Source organism: Balaenoptera ricei, chromosome 1 (assembly GCF_028023285.1).
Source record: "Balaenoptera ricei isolate mBalRic1 chromosome 1, mBalRic1.hap2, whole genome shotgun sequence".
In the NCBI taxonomy this organism is placed as follows: Eukaryota; Metazoa; Chordata; class Mammalia; order Artiodactyla; family Balaenopteridae; genus Balaenoptera; species Balaenoptera ricei.
The window spans coordinates 64,979,257-64,999,730 of NC_082639.1; the positions used below are offsets into that span (position 1 = coordinate 64,979,257).

General features: G+C 37.4%; 1 protein-coding gene across 2 annotated transcripts; it reads left to right on the forward strand.

The window, feature by feature from the left end:
* Positions 1–32: 32 nt before the first annotated feature.
* TYW3 (tRNA-yW synthesizing protein 3 homolog) lies at positions 33–17,686 on the forward strand. 2 transcript variants are annotated; one of them, XM_059899362.1, is made up of 6 exons: positions 33–281; positions 3,152–3,232; positions 4,327–4,425; positions 4,643–4,714; positions 6,977–7,110; positions 17,251–17,686. In XM_059899362.1, the coding sequence occupies exons 1-6, from the start codon at positions 108–110 to the stop codon at positions 17,477–17,479; spliced, it is 789 nt and encodes a 262-aa protein (XP_059755345.1). In that variant the 5' UTR covers positions 33–107; the 3' UTR covers positions 17,480–17,686. The 2 variants fall into 2 exon arrangements, with proteins under 2 accessions (XP_059755345.1, XP_059755355.1); XM_059899372.1 differs by lacking the exon at positions 4,327–4,425.
* Positions 17,687–20,474: the final 2,788 nt, after the last annotated feature.

The following is a 20,474-nucleotide window of genomic DNA, read 5'->3' on the forward strand; positions in this document are numbered from 1 at the left end:
CCCGAGGAAGGAGTTTGGACCTTTCCGGCCACCACTGGCTTCAATATGGCTGCCCCCAGGGAAAGGCGAGGCTAATGTGAAAGCTCAGACCCTGACTCCCTCGTCGCATGGATCGTAGCGCAGAGTTCAGAAAATGGAAGGCGCAGTGTCTGAGCAAAGCGGACCTCAGCCGGAAAGGCAGTGTGGACGAGGATGTGGTAGAGCTTGTGCAGCTCCTAAATGGGCGAGAACAGTTTTTCACCACCAGTTCCTGCGCTGGCCGCATCATCCTCCTAGACCAGGTGAGCAGGACCCTTTGTGCCCTTCCAGCGCCTGCCCTGTAGTGTGCAACACCAGGAGCCTTGTGCTCACCCAATGTAACACCCCGTCTGTGTTTGTTCTTCTGACCGGTGGTCTCGGTTTCTTTATCAAGGAAACTGAGAGGGTGACTTAAACCAATGCCTCTAAAATTTTAATGTGTCTGTTAATCACTTGGAGATATTTTAAAATACAGATTCTGATTCTGTAGGTCTAGAGGAGGGTCTGATCTGTATTTCTGACAAGCCCCCAAGTGATGCTGAAACTACTGGCCTGGGAATGATCTTGAGTTGCAAGGGTTAGAGAATTTTATTTTTTTAATACTAAGGAAATCTAAAGACTTCACAGCCTGGCGAGGGGGCTGTCTTCTCGTTAACCGCTCTACCAAATCGTTGTTAACCACTTGATTGAAGATCGCTATGGTTAAGAAGTTCACTGCCTCCTAGTGGCTCACTCCGTTATTACAACTCTGGTAATTTTTACATTACCTGAGAAAGTACACTAGTATGTAGTCTGTGATAGTGGTCAGTCCCTCAGGCTTTGAAGTGATACTGCTTAGATTCTAAACCAGTTTTGGGTATTATTGGCTATGTGACTTTAGGGAAGTTATCTAAACTTAGCCCCTTCTTGTTCCATGAACTAAGGATAATAAAGAGTATCCACTTCACAGGGATTCTATGTAGAGGAAATGGGATTATTTATTTGAAACCTTTAGCCCCGTGCCTGGCATATTAAGTGCACTGTAAAAGTTAGCTGTGTGTTCATTTTAACATTAGGACTAAATTCAGAGCATGAAAGACAGCACACTCATAAATTCATTCTTTAGCTCCTCACTGACAGACCATTTGCTGGTCTCCCAGGTTAGCAGGGCCTGCTCATTCTTATATTGCTTCCATTGCCCCCTGAGCACTGGCACTCTTGCTTGTCTTGATCTCTCTCTCTTCCTCCATTTCTCCTGCCCTGTCTTACCTGGATTTCTGCAGTGGTTTCCTAACAGGTCACTGAACTCTACCTGTTCACTGAACTCTACCAGTCTTTCTACCCCAAACCATGTTACACACTGTTAATAGATTCCCCTTTCTAAAGCACAACTCTGTGCATGTCACTCATCTATGCTGAAATACTCTAGTATACCTTTCAGCTCTGTTTTCCACTATTACTCTTCATCTTAATCTGTTTACTGAAACAACTATTCTCTTTTTCCTCTTATATTTATCTGCCTTTGCCTTTGCTCATGTTTATTTTTCCTAAAATGTCTTCCCCCATTTCTGCGTATCTGAGACGTACCGCCCCAAACTCCCCTTTTCTACCTGAATACACACACACACATCCATTTGGAAGCCATGACTATTTCTTCTGAACTGCCTTAGGACTTTTTCTGAACCTCTTTTCATTTTATGTATTATCTTATAGCTTGTATTTATTTTCACTTTGCCTTATTTCTGGAAGAATTTGGATCAACTTACAAATAGGCAATACAAAAAGAAAAATAAAAAGTGAGAATCTGGGGCTTCCCTGGTGGCGCAGTGGTTGAGAATCTGCCTGCCAATGCAGGGGACACGGGTTCAAGCCCTGGTCTGGGAAGATCCCACATGCCGCGGAGCAGCTGGGCCCGTGAGCCACAATTACTGAGCCTGCGCGTCTGGAGCCTGTGCTCCGCAACGGGAGAGGCCGCGACAGTGAGAGGCCCGCACACCGCGATGAAGAGTGGCCCCCGCTCGCCACAACTAGAGAAAGCCCTCGCACAGAAACGAAGACCCAACACAGACATTAAAAAATAATAATAATAAATAAATTAATTAAAAAAAAAAAAAAAAAAAAGTGAGAATCTGCATAAAGGGAGTATAGATAAGATAAAGCAGAGATGGCATTAGTTCTCAAAATATACCACTAGACTCTGTAAATTTGCTAGAGGTGGGCCACACGTTTGGCTGTAAGATTTAGAGCAGCCAGCATAAGATCAGAAACATAAGTCATTGAGGTCATTCAGTGAAAACAAATCAGTTATTTAGGACAAGCACAGCTCTTCTCCTTTCCAAAGCCAGACAGCAAAGTCTCCTGTGTACCCACTGTATAAAAGTTACATTGTAAAAAAAAGAAAGAGAACATGCATAACTTTAAGAAAAAAAAAAAGTTACCTTGTAGAAGTATAGTCATTTAAAAGTGCATGTGTTTCCTGCATCCTCTTTCCAGTGTCCTTGAGGGTAGGATCTGTTTATATCTAAAGTACCTAATAGAACTTAGCAAATAAACATTTTTCCAGTTAATAAGCAAAAAGTTACATTAAAATATTTGCCCTCTTGAAATTTTGATCTTTCAATCCTAGCTCTGCCCTTTGGGACTACACATAAGGTCTAATCCAGAGGTTACAAGTTTATGCCTATAGCGACTAGGGACATAGGAAGGTATGAACAGATCAGGTGTCAGTAAAAAGTGGTAGGTCCTGTGTGGGACTGGAACAGTGCTTTCTTACAAAAGGAATTCAAAAAAAAATTTTTTTTAATATTGTGCTAATCATATAAAACAGCTAGAGTACAATTTAGGGGCTACTCGTGTACAACCCCTTGTGATAATCCCTTTGCTCCTGACAAAATCATGACCGTATTTCAGAAAATATTTATTAAGTTCTTTTACCTTAATAAACAAATTACTTTCTTTCTATCTCAAATAATTTGGTTTCATTTTTGTTAACATTTACGTTAACTTTACCCAAAAGCCTGTTGAATTGTTCTCAGTAATACTTAAAATCACGTGGGATTATTAATTTAAGAAAGCCTAAAATATGCTATACATTGTACTTATTATTTTGTAAATATTATATGATAAATTAAATTATGTTATTTTTTCATTTTAGGGTATAAATGGTTCCGAGGTTCAGAAACAAAACTGTTGCTGGCTACTGGTTACACACAAACCCTGTGTGAAAGATGATGTGGTAAATTTTTATATATAAATTTAGAAATAAACTTTAATTCACAGTCACTTTAAATGCATATGAAAAGAATAGAAAATTCAGGGTGGTTTATGTGCAGAATCATAATGACTGTAGATTATAAAGCCTAAAGAGAATTCATTACAATGGCTTTTTTTTTAGTTGTGGGAGATTATTATCTGTGCTGGATTATTTAGTTTCCTAAATTAAAATGTTTAGATAAGTTCATATAAGTTTGCATTAGTCAGGCATTTTACGTTACTGGCTCAGGTGCTTAAATGTTGTCTTCAAAGCTCACTCAGTCTCCATCTCCTTTGGGTACTGGTTCTCTCTGTATGTTTGCCCTTCTCCTCTTCTGTGGCAGATAATCTTTGTGGCAGGAAAGATAGCTGCCATCAACCCCAGCAGAAAAAGATTTACTTTTTAAGATCCATGTTTCATTTCCAAAGGACACTGAGTCATCCTTCCTGGTTAGGTGTTCTCCCCCCTGAGATCAGCTATTTTTGCCAGTAGAATGGAATGCTATCCTTGATCACACCTAGGCACTTGGCATCTCTGATATTATGATAGTGGGAGTGATGAGTGACAGGGTCACACTTGACAGTCCCACCGGAATCAAATGATGTGAAGGAGGGAGGATGGTGCAGGGAGACTAGGCAGACAGAAGTAACAACTGCCTTATATAGCTTCTAGCTGAGACATAATAGTATATGTGCCTCAAACCTCAATCTAACAGCAAAACATTTAGACAGACCTTCTAGTACCTTCTAGACCTTCTAGTCTTTATATACCATATTCCTTAATGAAAAATCTGCTATGGAATTAAATAGAGTAGTAGTTTAGTTTTTTGAGGTATGGTTGGAAAGAATGACACAGAAGGTTTATGGGAGAATTAGAAATCAGGTTTCTTAAAAGAATAAGCGGATCAATACGTTTTGGAGAAAGAGGACCAAGAAAACAGAGTGAAAAGTTACTGTGGAAGGATGCAGAATGAGTCTGAAAGTTCTTTGGAAGAATTGAAGTTACGTAGGATAAAGGGTCACCAAAGAACAGGATCATGTATTTGTGTCTGATCCTAACATTTTCCGTTTATTTAGATTGTAGCCCTAAAGAAAGCGAATGGCAATGCCATTTTGAAATTTGAACCACTTGTTCTTCATGTGCAGTGTCGACAGTTGCAGGATGCACAGATTCTGGTAAAATTTTGTGATTACACTTGAATTTATAGGTATGTGAGTAGATTTAATTTTAAACTTTAAATTTTCTACCCAAATTAATGCAATGCTAGTTTAATCAACTAGTATTTTATTTAATTATAGATTTGGGATTATAAATGTTTCTGCAGTTTGTAGGGCTAAAGTGTTTATTTGATTAGCCAGATGGTCCAAATTTAACAAATTTATTTTCTTACAGCATTCAGTGGCAATAGATTCTGGTTTCAGGAACTCCGGCATAACAGTGGGAAAGAGAGGAAAGACTATGTTGGTATGACACCTTTTGTTTGGCAAAAAGCAATTTTTTGATCATGAAGTAATCCAGATTATTGAATAACCTTCTACTCAAGTCTTCTTGTCATTCCCTTGCTCAGAAGCCTTCAGTGGCTGACTTTTCTGTACAGGGCAAAGTCCAGAGTTGTTAGATTTACATTTGAGGTCATATTTTACAGTATTCCCCTCCACTTACTTTTAACTTGATTCTCTCCGTCCTCCTCATCCTAAATAGTCAAGGCCCAATTTAATCAGCACCATGATGTAGTGGAAAGAATCACAGACCCGGGGTCTAAAGTCTTCTGCCTGGATCCATCAGGGACTGAACTTTCTCAGCTATATCAGGTATCTATCGAACTACTGCCCTAGGGCCACATTCAGCCCCCGGGCAGGCAGTTCCAGTACACCCATTTGATTAATTACTGTCTAAGGTTGCTTTTGTGCTGCGATGGCAGAATTGAGTAGTTGTGACAGATATTGTATGGCCTGCAAAGTTGAAAATATTTATTATCTATCCTTTCACAGAAAAGGTTTGCCGACCCCTGGACTAGAAGATCTTTAAGGTTCCTTCTAAGTCCCACAGCCTCTCTGAGTCCTTTCCTGGCCAAGCCAACCCCTAGTGATTTTGCCCTATTCTCTCTGATCACACGTGGTAGCTACTGTTTGTGTTTACTGTTTGGCATGGTGTACCTTGTTTGCTTCTGAACTACTTCAGATCGTCTTCCATTCTAGCTCCCTAGACTTTCCTTTTTTCTATCTATTTTTAACAAATAGCCTATTTTCCAAAAAGAGGTGGCTTAAAAAGAAGACATCTGTAAAGCATGACTAAATAGAAAATGAAAGCTCACGGTACTGACTTGCATCCCCATCTCAGTCCCCACTGCGTGTGGTGGCCCAGGCAAGAACAGAGCCACTCTTTCACCTTCTCTCCTTTGTCTTCCATATTCAATTAGCGACAAGTCCTGTCCCATCTGCCTCTGATTTCTCACTCCTGACTCCACCTCTCCAAGCCCTCTGCCACTGCGCCTGCTTGAGCCGTCATCGTCCCTCACCTCTATCTTTATAGTGGTCTCCTGACTGGTCTTCCTCCTACCCATCTTCTCCTTCAGTCCCTCTAGCCAATACTGTCAGAATCCCCCTTTTAAAGAAGTCAAGGTCTCCTGGTGTTTTCTCAGGCCGTATAGAAACTGTTTTTCATCTACCTTATTTATGCTCATGTTCCGCCAGCATACTTCCACCCCAGCCAGATAGAATACTATTGGTTGTTTCCCAAATGTATTATGCTTTTCATGTTCCCATGACTATAGAAAAGTTAATCCTCTGGCTGGAATGCTCCCCTTCTCCCATTTTTACATCTGGTGAAATTACACTTACCCTTTAAAATTCCAATTCAGATGCCACCTTTCCCATAAAACCACAACCTGTCTCAGTTAGTTGCTCCTCTTCTACATTTCCTTAGCATTTTGTGTGCACATGTACGTGCATGCATGCACATGTACACGTATGTGTTTCTTCTGTCATAGCACCACGATGTATTGTGATTCTCTGTTCACTTGTTTGTTTCCTGTTCAGAAGTGTTAGCTCTTTTAAGGGCAGGGACCATGTTATATTCATCCTGTACCTGCATACCTTACATGGGGCCTAGAACATTGCAGATGCCTAGTAAAGGCTTGTTGAATGAATTTTTATGCCTCATAATAGTTTTTGTTGTTTCTTAACCTATATCCAGTGTTTGGATTTACTTGGAATATGTTGACTGTTTCATCAGCAGGGTTAGTAACATTGGCAACCCTAAAGCATTGAGAAAGCAGCCACTTTGTGAGAGAGAAAAGGCATGGTTTATCTTGTAACAACCCTGCTCAAGCAGTGCTAAGAGGCCCCTTAGCATCCAGTCCATTCTGATTTTCCCTTGAAGCTTCTGTTGAGGTTTCATTTATTTCTTTTCTTTAAATAGTGTATTAAAGCTTTCTTAGCTTTAGTGAGAGTGATACTGTTAAGTTCATTGGATTCTTTGATGATATGTGCTTCTCTGAAAGACAATGTATAGAATGACTTGCTTTACAAATGATTTTATATGATGGGAAAATCTATTTGAATCTCCTTTGATTCAACCGTATTTAACAAAATTATATCAAAGCACAAACTTAAATGTTGTAATGGAGCTAAACTATATATAAGCACAGCCCTGACTGGGACTTTTCTTTAGTTATCTTCAGTTTCTCTAGTACATAAGTCATCATATCTAAATTGCTCCTTGCAGGCTGTCCGGAGCACACATGGCTTAGAAGTTCCATTAACCCATAAAGGAAAACTGATGGTGACAGAGGAATATATCAACTTCCTGATAAAGGTAGCAAATCAAAAAATGGAGGAAAACAAGAAGAGAATTGAAAGGTATAGTCTTACATGCCTAGGTCTTCTTTGAAAATATTAATATACACCATCTTCAGTTTATACTCCCAACTGCTTTTATATTTGTAGCCTTATCACGAATAGTTAAGGTGATGAAAGTAATTGATGAGAGTAGGCCAGACTGCAATGGGTACTAAATGGAGCATAAAGGGGAGGAAGCTCCATGGAGGATAGTGGGACACCTGACTGCCAGCAACAGGTATAAAGGAGAAAGTCACTCAGGTAAGAGCCCAGCAGCCCCAGGGACCATAACTGATCCAGCTGAAGGCAGCCAGGGAGGAGGTACACTCTGCCTCCTGGATGTGACCTATTGAAGACTACCTAGAATCTCCTTTTGAGGAGAACAGCCTGGTTAATTTTAGTCTAATAAATACTTTATACCTCTGGCTAGTTCAGAACCCGGCTCCTGTCATGCATTAGATTTGAATTGGCATAATTGTACCAGTCAGAAGGATTATGGCTATCAGTTCACATCTTTATATGTCTCTTGTTCTTAAACTTCACCTCCTGGTAGATTAATTTTACATGACTTTCTTTTTTTTTTAAATGCTTTTTTTTTTTTTTTTTTAAAGATAGCATTCCTTTTTTTTTTTTGTAATTTTATTTATTTATTTATTTATTTATTTATGGCTGTGTTGGGTCTTCGTTTCTGTGCGAGGGCTTTCTCTAATTGTGGCAAGCGGAGGCCACCCTTCATCGCGGTGTGCAGGCCTCTCACTATCGCAGCCTCTCTTGTTGCGGAGCACAGGCTCCAGACGCGCAGGCTCAGCAATTGTGGCTCACGGGCCCAGTCGCTCCGCGGCATGTGGGATCTTCCCAGACCAGGGCTCGAACCCGTGTCCCCTGCATTGGCAGGCAGATTCTCAACCACTGCGCCACCAGGGAAGCCCTACATGACTTTCTTTTTCAACTTTTTCCCAAGAATAGAATCTTTGGTGTAAAGAAGTGACTATTATGCTGCCTTTTATATATGAAGATAAATGCCACTGACCTACCATCAGTAAGATGTAAATTTCTGAGTTATTTAAGGACTGATGGTCATCTTGTTATCATTTATAATTTTCTTTTTGCTTTTTTCCCCACCCCTTTGGTCACCTCACAACTAGCCAATCACTGCCTAAATAACTCCTGAGTCATTCTTCTCTCCCCACCCTTCCTGCCGTGTTCTTTATTCAGGACCATTGCAGTAACCTTATTAGCTGGTCTTATAGTAGAATGCTTCCAGTATGTCTCTCTGCTAAGCCATTCTCCGTATCACCATCAGAATCCTGTCTGAAATGAAAAGGAATCCTATTGCTTAATTTGCCTGCTTAAAATTCTTTAACACCTAGAACTTTTTATGAAGCAGCTAAGGCCAGAAGTGCCAATGGCAGCAGCGTGGCATGGTGGAAAGGGGTAGAAATGGGCTCCAGAGGCAGAACTGAGTTCAAATCCTGCTTTCCCCACAACTTACTCAACTCTCCTGGCTTCATTTTTCTTGTACCTACTTATCTTAAAGAACAATTTTAGTATACACTGGACAGCATATGTATAACGACAGGCCCTGTCCGTGTCACGTCATGGATTCTTAGGATAGGATAGCCTTTCTCCTTCTTCACGGACTCATACAGAGAATAAACCTATAATCACATCAGTACCGCCATCCAGGCTTTCTTAACCAGGGCTCCTTATTTGAACCACAGAATTAACAAAATTATTCAAGTGACTATTTCTCAGTTCTCCCAACAGTGGTATATAACTTGTACTAGTCTAGATACATTGGAGAGAAGTAATTCATGACATACAATGGATGTCTGCAGGCATTAGGGCTGAATTTTTTAGCGGAAGCCTGGCTGAAAAAAGCTGAGCGGTTACCTGGCCACAAGGTTCTTTGAGCAAACATTCTAAATAAAGTGATGATTTCAAGTAAGCAACTGAAGGTACCCAGCCCCACCACCAGACTACAGAGTTTGAACTGTATGTAGGTACTTACTGGTACCATTCCAAAAGTTGACTACGGTTGTTAGATAGTATTCTAGTGACACTGTTTGCGAAAATGTACGAGGTAGCAAATCAGTTTCTCTGTTTCCTTCCTTGAATTTCAATAAGATTATAAATATAGCCCAAGATCAACTAACTATACACCTGGTGAAGTTAATTGAGTCACGTTCACCAACTATAAAATCAAATTATGCTTTAAATCCATTGACTCAAAAATATGTTTTGAGATTATGGTGTGCATGCTGCTATCAGGAGAGTCATGCTCATCATGTAAAATCAGTGAAAAATTAAAGAAGGGTAAAAAGTTTCTTAAGATACTGATTAGAAGATTACATGTGAATTCAGAAAGGGTGAACAAATTAGGGAGCTCCTTTGGGAACAGCTGTATATTCAACCAAATGCAGAGAAAGAGTTCTCTTCTGCTGTGGAAAAGAGAAAAAATAAACACTGGAGGTGATGAGTTCTGCAATCAGACGTTGAGTACTAAAATTGGACCAAAGTTTCATAATTCAAACAACTATAATAGAATTTTTAAAAGTTAAAATCCTAATGCGTAACATTCCAGCAATAAGAAATATTCTTGAGATATGAAAATCAAAAGGTAAAATAATTTTAATAGAAAAAAAGCCTCTTCTGTAAAAAACAATTCCTAAGCCCACTTCTTAGTAGGAAGAGTAAGATAATTTCATACATAATGATTTCCAGGTAAAAAATATGAAGTTTGGAGATCTATTTACCCATTACAAGTGGAGGGCTATCTTTGTAGCTATTAATAAGAGATCAGGACTGACTTGGGTTGGATGGAATTAGCCATGTTCTTCTCACCAACTGTATAATAAGACAATACATGTTAAATAAAATGTAGAATAAACAGAAATAGAGTTACAGATGTAGAAAACAATCTTACGGTTACCAGGGTGGGAGGGATAAATTGGGAGGTAAGGATTGACATATACACACTACTATCTATAAAATAGGTAACTAATAAGGACCTACTGTATAGCACAGGGAACCCTACTCAATACTATGTAATGACCTATATGGGAAAAGAGTCTAAAAAAAGTGGATATATGTGTATGTATAACTAATTCACTTCGCTGTACACCTGAAACTAACACTACATTGTAAATCAACTATACTCCAATTTAAAAAAGCATGGCATCTTAAAAAAAAATTTTTTTTAAATATAGAGTAGAAGGGCCAAATATATTGGCATATAATATTGATAAAAATAAAGCAAATTGGACTGAAAAAGTAAATGAATATTTCCAATGGTTGGTTTTTTTGTGGTAAAATATACATAACTAAAATGTATAATTTTAACCATTATACAGTTCATTGGCATTAGGTACATTCACATTGCTATGCAACCACCACTATCACTGCTGTTTATCTCCAGACCCTCTTCATTATCCCAAACTGAAACTCCATCCCCATTAAACAATAATTCTCCACTCCCCAAACTCCCAGCCCCTGGTAACCACTCTTCTGTTTTCTGTCTCTTATGATTTTGACTATTCCAGGTACCTCATACAAGTGGAATCATATAATATTTGTCCTTTTGTGTTTGGCTTATTTCACTTAGCATAATGTTGTCAAGGTTTATCCATGTTGTAGTGTGATCAGAAGTTTACTTTTTTTTTTTTTTCTTTTTGCGGGCTTTCTTTTTTCTTTTTTTTAATTTTTATTTTATATTGGACTATAGTTGATTTACAATGTTGTGTTAGTTTTAGGTGTACAGCAAAGTGATTCAGTTATGCATATACATATATCTATTCTTTTTCAAATTCTTTTCCCATTTAGGTTATTACAGAATATTGAGCAGAGTTCCCTGTGCTATACAGTAGGTCCTTGTTGGTTATCTGTTTTAAATATAGTAGTGTGTATATGTCAATCCCAGACTCCCAATTTATCCCTCCCCCCACCTTTCCCCTTTGGTAACCATAAGTTTATTTTCTAAGTCTGTGAATCTGTTTCTGTTTTGTAAATAAGTTCACTTGTATCATATTTTTTAGATTCCACACATAAGTGATATCATATGATATTTGTCTTTCTCTGGCTGACTTACTTCACTTAGTATAATAATCTCCAGGTCCATCCATGTTGCTACAGATGGCATTATTTCATTCTTTTTAATGGCTGAGTAATATTCCATTGTATATATGTACCACAGCTTCTTTATCCATTCATTTGTGATGGACATTTAGGTTGCTTCCACGTCTTGGCTATTGTAAACAGTGCTGCAATGAACATTGGGGTGCATATACCCTTTCCAACCATGGTTTTCTCCAGATAGATGCCCAGGAGTGGGATTGCTGGATCATATGGTAGCTCTATTTTTAGTTTTTTAAGGAACCTCCATACTGTTTTCCACAGTGGCTGCACCAATTTACATTCCCACAAATAGTGTAGGAGGGTTCCCTTTCGACACACCCTCTCCAGCATTTATTGTTTGTAGACTTTTTGATGATGGCCATTCTCACTGGTGTGAAGTGGTATCTCATTGTAGTTTTGATTTGCATTTCTCTAGTAATTAGCAATGTTGAGCATCTTTTCATGTGCCTCTTGACCATCTGTATGTCTTCTTTAGAGAAATGTCTGTTTCAGTCTTCTGCCTATTTTTTGATTGGGTTGTTTGTTTTATTGATATTGAGCCATGTGAGCTGTTTGTAAATTTTGGAGATTAATCCCTTGTTGGTCGCGTTGTTTGCAAATATTTTCTCCCATTCGGAGGATTGTCTTTTCATCTTGTTTATGGTTTCCTTTGCTGTGCAAAAGCTTTTGAGTTTAGTTAGGTCCCATTTGTTTACTTTTGTTTTTATTTCCATTACTCTAGGAGACAGATCGAAAGATATTGCTGCGATTTATGTCAGTATTCTGCTTGTGTTGTCTGGTCTCACATTTAGGTCTTTCATCCATTTTGAGTTTATTTTTGTGTATGGTGTTAGAGAATGTTCTAATTTCATTCTTTTACATGTAGCTGTCCAGTTTTCCGAGCACCATTTATTGAAGAGACTGTCTTTTCTCCATTGTATAGTCTTGCCTCCTTTGCAGAAGTTTACTTCTTTTTAAGGCTGAATAATATTCCATTGTATTTAACATATATTGTTTATCCATTCATTCATCAATGGATGTTTGAGTTTTTTCTACCTTTTAGCTATTGTGAATAATGATGCTGTGAACATGGGTATACAAATATCTGTTTGAGTGTCTGCTTTCAGTTATTTTGGATATTTACCCAGAAATGGAATTGCTAGATGATATGGTAATTTTATGTTTAATTTTTTGAAGAACCTCCATACTCTTTTCCACAGGAACTGCACCATTTTACATTCCCACCAACAGTATACAAGGGTTTCCTTTTCTCAACATCCTTGCCAACACTTGTTGTCTTTTGTTTTTTTGATAATTGGCGTTCTGACAGGTGTAAGGTGATATCTCATTGTGGTTTTGATTTTCATTTCCCTGATAATTAGTGACATTGAGCATTATTTCATATACCTGTCGGTAAGAATTTCTGTTACATCACTGCTGCTTTCCTTCCTGTTTGTGGTGCTTTTTCTTAGCTTCCTTCTGGATTTCTCTTGTTTAAATGCTATCGTTCTCCAGGATTCCTTACCTGGCCCATTGCTTCAGCAACTTCCCCAGATACTGGTAGATCTTCCAAATCTCTCCTGAGTCCTGGGCCCATATGTCTAATAACCTATTGAATATATCTAACCAAAATATCCCATCAGCCTTTCCTTAATATCTTTCTTATCTTAATCTCAACCTCATTTACCCATTTCCTTGGTTCAAATTCTTATTATCATTTACCGGCATTATTACAATTTACGCCTAAGTGAAAACAGAAATGTGAACCATATTAAATTACAGTTATTTAATTGCACATATGTCTTTTTTTCCCCAGTACAACTTGGTCACATTGTGTATAGGACTGACTTTCCCCTCCCACCAACCAAACACATACCCATACATACACACACTTCAAATATCTCTCATCCTAAAACCTTATAGAGTGTCTGGCTCACAGTAGAAACCCAATAAATGTTTATTGAGTTTATCCTAAACAATAAAGGAACTTAAAAGTTAACACATTATATTGAGTTCACCAAAGGCAAAAGACAGTTTCTTATTATTTTCTGAGTGTCTGACAGGAGAATAGTGGTCAATAAATATTTGCTCAATTTAGCTGACAGACTTTTTCTAGCAGTAGTACTACTTTTATGGCTTCAAAGCCTTAGGGTGATTATTCTGGAAGATGTAAGATGGCTAACTCATGGGGCAAGCAGGAGTAGGCTCTTGCTACACAGTCCAGGCAAGAAGTAACAGGACCCCGAGTAACAAAATGAATGGGAGAGATACTGCAGAACATAACCCGAATGTGGCAGCAGATAGAAACGGGGGGAGAAGAGAAGGAGTCAAGTCTTATTTTTTAAAATGGAACTAAAGCTGGTAAATAAATAACTCACACATTTCCCTGTATATTTAAGATCAGAGAAGTAGATAATGAAGATCAGAGAAGTATATAGTGAAAACACATATTTTCTGATAGTTCCTCCTTGGATGTCCCCTCCCTTCAATTTTTCCTCTCATAATTCCTCTCCCTTTACCTAGCCAGCTTCCACTCATCCTTGCAATTCAGCCCAGGCATTGGGTTTTTTTCCAAGGAACATTTCATGATCTTACTTAGAGCAAAGTGCCCCCAGTGCCCCCAGTGTGCTCCTACTTTATCTTAGCTTTTTCATGGCACGTTGAATGTATCTTTACGGCTCTGCAGCCCCCCTTAAACCCTGAGCTCCCTGAGGGCACAGACCACATTTCTTACCTGTTTCTAGCACTGGCACAGGCCCTGTCACATACATGTTTTTTAATAAAAAATGCTAGAGCTTAAAATCAGTTAAAAATCCAAATACATGATATATGAGAATAGCCTTCTTTTGTTTTTTGTGAATAATGCAAGCCTTAAAAGGGTACGAAATTGTGCCTAGATTTCATTAATTTTATGTTCCTATTTCGGAAGTCAACAAAATACCAGCTTTTTATTGCACATGGTCCTCTAACTGATCCAAGAAACAAGAATTCATTTTCCCAGCACTGGTCTGAAAAGTTCTCTCATGAAGAGAACTATATACAGGTTGCCCTATGTCATGATAATCTTGACTGTGGAGGTAGAAAAACTGAAGACAATTTGATTTTCTTTTGAGGGGGGAACAAAACAGTTACCTGAGCATACATTTCGTTTTATACTCCAAGCTCTTTTTGTTGCCTTTGAGAGCTGAGAAAATTACACTTTGAGAATTGGGCTTTAGAATGCTGTGTAAAGGGTCATATCATGAGAAGAGAACGTGTAATTGGAAAACAAATTTCTGACTTAGTAAGACAGTTTACCAAAGGACATTTTAAAAGTTCCCTTAACCAAGGAAAACAAAAAAGTAGTTGAAGTTTTATTCTTGGCTTTCACCATGGAAAGGTCTTTGTTCCATTTTACCAGTTGTTTTTTTGGTACCCCAAGGATATAGCTTTGAATTCTTAGGTTGTTTGATGGAAGATTAAAGTCAGGCACCTGTTCCTCTTTAATTACCTTTTTAATGTAATTGACAAGGTATTTTACACAGCTGTTAATTTTCTGTGATCATAAAAGAGGAATTTAGTCTTATCTTTAATTTTCTAGGAATGCAGTAGAATCCAGAGAAAAGACTTGGTTACCTAAGTTTAAAGAGCAGGGTTGGGTAGAGAATGATAGAATATAAAGTTGCACATCGTGAATAACCTCTTATTATCACATAAGGGTGATTCATACCCTTTTGTAGCATGCTTGGATTTGTTTTAGATAAAATGAGTTATGCTACTGGGTCATTTTTTAAAACCATTCTAAATAGGCATTGTGGAAGATGAGAAGAAAACTAGTCATTGAAGTCACCCAGGATGATGGCAAGACCTGGAGACAAAGATCAAGCCAAGTGTAGAAGTTTCCATGAATGTAAAGGACTGAACAGAATATTGTTAGATAACCAGAGGGGCACATGAAGGAGTTTAGTCTGGCAAACTGTTGGTGAGGCAGGTGAATTCTGACCTTATCGCTCAACTCTGAGGCAGGATATGGAAAGAATAAGCAGTCTCCACTTAAGAGGAATGCAGGGCAGTGGTGTCCTTGTGGGAAACCAGGCTTCAGTTAAGTAAGGATATAAGGAATGCATTAAATGAAAAGGTTGTTACCATGTTATGGGGTCTAAAAAATTAAACATCAGTTAATATTTTTCAAAGCCTTTTGCTATAACTCTTAAAATACTGTTTTCCCTTTTACTGTACCTCCCTCTTTGAGACTGATTTATTCATTTTAGAAATATCAATTAGCCCTTATTATCTGCCAGGCATGGTGCTGGATATCAAGGTGTACAGTGATGAGTATATAAGTTCTTGAAATATGGATAGGATATTAGTAACCATGTTAGGTATATATTAGCATTGTGTGGAGTATTTGGGAAGAGGTGATTATCTTGGGTTTTTTAGGGCAGTTTTAGAGCTTTTGCAAGCAGAACTTAGCCTGTTCATTGAATTAAAGAAAGAAGAAAATTGGTCCAAAGAGGAGTCTCTTCTGTAGATGTCAGAAATTTCCTGTCATAGCTTCCCATTATAATAGGATATTAAAGCATGATGAGATCCCTGCAGTGGCAAAGGAGTTCTCAACTTTCAGATCATTTTATTTGGGACCTAAGATAATACATCCATATTTACCTTTTTTGTTCAGTAGTTATTTATTCACTTATTTGGCATATTTTTACCCAAGTGTGGCTGTACTTTACTCCATGCTAAGAATATAACAGAAGACAAGACAGATGGAGTCCTTGGTCTCATGGAGTTTATATTCCATAAAAATAGTCGTTTTTGAGAACTTACTCGGTGCCAGGCACTGTGCTAGGTACTTACATATATATCCCTCCGACAGCCCTGCTAGGTACAGGATAATAGCTAGTTTTATAAATGAGGAAATCGAGACTCAGTGAGGTTGGAATTAGCCAACCTCAGCTTTCCCAGGGGACCACTCGTGTGAAGCACACACAGCATACCAAGCCATCCTGCTGCTTTCCAACGTATGCTGAAAACTAACACAAAAGCTCCAGCAGGAAATTGAGTAAAGGAAAAGAATAATTTACATTAAAAAATTAAAATAGCTAATAAAAAATGTTCAATTTCACTTTCAAACAAAGAGATGAAAATACAAATAATGAGAGACCGTAATCACCTATAAGTAAAGCGTGTTTTTTGATGTAATATTCACTGTATGAGTGAAGTGGTCTCTCAAGTTCTGCCCTTAGAAGCGTATTTTTTGAATATCCATTCTGGAAAACAGGTAGTACTTATCAAGAGCCTTAAATATTTATAACCTTTAACCATGTAGTTACATTTCTAGGTATCTATCCTAAATAGCTAGACACTCAGATCACATTATTTCCAAAATGTTTATCACATTGTTGTTTGTATTGGGAAAATTTGAAAGTAAATTAAGGCTAGTCTAAGTGGCATAATGTTATACTACCATTAAGAAGTATTATTTTGTAGTTCATTTAGTGACATGGAAAGTGTTTTCAATAAATATTAAATTTGAAAAAACAATGTAAAACTTTATATGTAATATCACAGTTGTATAAAAGACAGTAGGTATATGTATACACGTACAGATGTATTAATTCAGAATACACGAATAAACTGGAAAGAATAAAAATATGAGAGTCATTATTTTTAGGTAGTTATGTAAAGGTGATCTGTATTTGTAACTTCACATATTTTGCAAATTCTCTAAAATGAGCCTCTATTACATTTATGATTCTTTTTAAAGAAATATATTTTTTTCTTTTTTTAAATCTTTGTTTGATTCCTGTATCTGGAATAGAAATTAAGGTAGGATAGAGGTTATCAAGAGGTGATTCCAATCCAGTTTTCAGGACTGTTCTTAAAGAACTGAAACATTTCTTTTCCTAAGTAAAAAATCATAAAAGCAAGAAGCACGTTATTTCTGTGATTTATTCTATATCTTGAGGTTAATATGAGACATTGGTTTATGTAATTTATAAATTCTAGGTGTATTTCATTTTGTTTCAGAACACACAGATATAACAGTAATACTTTATTTCTTTACAGGTTTTACAGCTGCCTACAACATGCTTTGGAAAAAGAAACTATTTCTATGACCTCATTTCCCAAAGAGAAAATCAGAGAAAAAAATAACTCATCATATACTCACAAGAAAAAAAGAAACCCAGAAAAAGCATGTGGCAAATATATTACTGAAGAAAATAATAAAGAACTTGAAAATGATGATCATGATGATCCAGGAATCAGTGTTACTATCTTCCCTGAAGATTACTGAGATTTGGTTCTGAAGTGTCTTGGTAGAATAATGTTTCTAATAGATATTATAAAGCTGCTCTTTATAGGAGTATTTTAGTTTGTTGAGTGTATCAGCCTTTCAGAAAAACAAGATTTAATTTTTCTCTATATTTTAGGGAAACCCTTAGCTTTTAAAAATAGCTGTGTATAATATCAATATTTGCTCTTAAATACCATCTTTTTTAGTCACACAGTCATTGCAAAAATAAAATTATGATTTTTAATGCTTCTCTCTCCTTAAGTTTCAGTTTCTACTTCTATAAAACAGGAGAACTATAATACCCTTTCAAGAGAGCCTTAACATTAGGAATATTAGAGTAAAAATCATAACAACATTTTACGTATTTTTAACTTTGAAATCTCCAGCCTTCAAGGGGGTCACTTTGCTGCTTGTTGCCATGGAGTCCAAGGACAAGTTTTTTCCTCTCTTTAGCCATTGTGGATAAAACAACTGATATCCTTTTTGTTCAGGACAAAATATTATACTTGAACCCTCTTTCCCCATTATTTCTCACAAACCAGAGCTTGCCACTGGCACATCCTCCATGAAGCAGGTGGGCTTAGTTTTTCACTACGCCTGGTCAGAAATGATAACTTATGACACAGGAATCTCAATAGAATAAATGTGCTATGAAAAATTGCAAAGAATCAGAAGCCTCGGGTTTGAGTTCTGACTGCTACAGAGAAGTTGGTGGTCCTTAAGCGAATCACTTAATTTCCAAGGGCTCCCATTTCCTCTTCCGCATAATAGTAATTCTGATCCCTCCCATATTTACACCAGAGGAGTGTTGACAGGATCAAGTTAAATAAAAATGTGAAAGCGCTTAATAAGACCATTTTGCATATATGTTACTATTTACCTTGCTATTTATTTTCATTATAAATTGAAGATTTTTCACAATGTATTTTCAGAATATCAAATCATAGAAAGTATACATTTAAAGAGAAATTTCTAGTTAGTCATAGAACTAATAAATTGAAAGACAAAAACACCAGAACATCAAGTAAGAAAAATTATATGAGGTAGTCAACATTGAGTTGTGATTTTGGCCTTTCCTAATATTTTTATAATTTGCTTAAGTCTCTATATAAATTATTTTTAGATTTGTATCCCAGATGCTTATCTTCTGACACCATTTCGTACTCTCATTCTTTAAAGTCAATCGACTTTATAGCTATCTGTTGTCCTCTAAGCAAATTTATCAGGGATGGGGTCCAGGAAGCTCCAAAATTACTGTGAGATTTTTCTTTACTTCTTTTTTCTTTCTTTTTTTTAAACTATTATTATTATTTTAAAAAATTTTATTGAAGTATAATTGATTTATAATGTTGTGTTAATTTCTGCCATACAGCAAAGTGATTCAGTTATACATATGTATATATTCTTTTTCATATTCTTTTCCATTATGATTTTATCACAGGATATTGAATATAGTTCTCCATGCTATACAGTAGGACCTTGTTTATCCATTCTATATATAATAGTTTGCCTCTGCTAATCCCAAACTCCCAATCCTTCCCTCCTCTGCCCCACTCCCCCTTGACAACCACAAGTCTGTTCTCTATGTCTGTGAGTCTATTTCTGTTCCATAGAAAAGTTCATTTGTGTCATATTTTAGATTCCACGTGTAAGTGATGTCATATGTTATTTGTCTTTCTGACTTCATTTAGTATGATAATCGCTAGGTCCATCCATGTTGCTGCAAATGGCATTATTTCATTCTTTTTATGGCTGAGTAATATTCCATCTGTATATGTACCACATCTTCTTTATCCATTCATCTGTCGATGGACATTTAGGTTGTTTCCATGTCTTGGCTACTATAAATAGTGCTGTTATGAACATAGGGGTGCATGTATGTTTTCGAATTATAGTTTTGTCTGGATATATGCCCAGGTTTACTCCTTTTTTCTATCATGGCTCTGAACTCTCTTTGGCCTTTAGAGTAAGATACTAATATTTCCCTTAGTCATTTTGAGTCCTCCATCTTCTTGCCATCCTGCAACATTTGGCCCCGTTAACACTCTTACACCCCTGAATCTGCCCTTTCATCGGCATCCTGAATGCTTTCTTCTCAATCATTTCCCTGTTTATAGTGAATCATCAGTTATTTTTCTCTCCAACACTTTAATATTTTTCAACATTTATTGCACCTTAGAATCATCTTTAGAACCTTGAAAAAATGCGGAAAAGACCTGAGACTCTCCAGGGATAAGCACGTGTATTTTTTCTTTTAAAGCTCCCAAGTCGTTCTCTAATTGGAAACCAAAGGGTAATAGCGCTGTAGGCATTCCCAAGTTTCTGTCTTTGGCCTTCATCTTGCATTCCTGTCTGCACCCCAGCTAACTCATCCATCCCAGTAGCCTTCGCCTCTGAGACAATGACTCCCGCCTCTCCTGTCCTGGTCAGTCTCCTATACTCTGACTAACTGCTGGGCCTCTCCAGTACAGCTGTTACTTTTCAGAAGTGTTCTCTTGTTTGACTGTTTCCTGGTTCTTTGGCTAGAGAAAGCAGACTTGTTGGGGCTTTTTTTTTTTTTGTCTGAGCCCATTGACATTTCCGGGTTAATGGGCATTTCCAATGCCCAGTCTAGGATATGTGAGGTAAAAAAAAGAAAACCCAGGGAACTCACAATTATGTTGTTCTTTAGGTCCCCAAATCCCTAGCTGGTCTACCTTTCCCTTGTCATCTCTCAGAGTCTTCTTATGTTTGTTCTATACATAGTGTCCAGAGTTTTTATTTTTATTTTTGGCTGTGCTGCGTGGCTTGCAGGATCTTAGTTCCCTAACCAGGGATTGAACCCAGGCCCCAGCAGTGAAAGTGCCAGGTCCTAACCACTGGACCGCCAGGGAATTCCCTGTCCAGAGGTTTTAGTTGCACTTAGTGGAAGGAATAGGAAAAAGTATATCTACTCCATCTTCCAGAATCAGAAGTCTAATATATTTTTAAAATTAATAATATTATCACATCATGG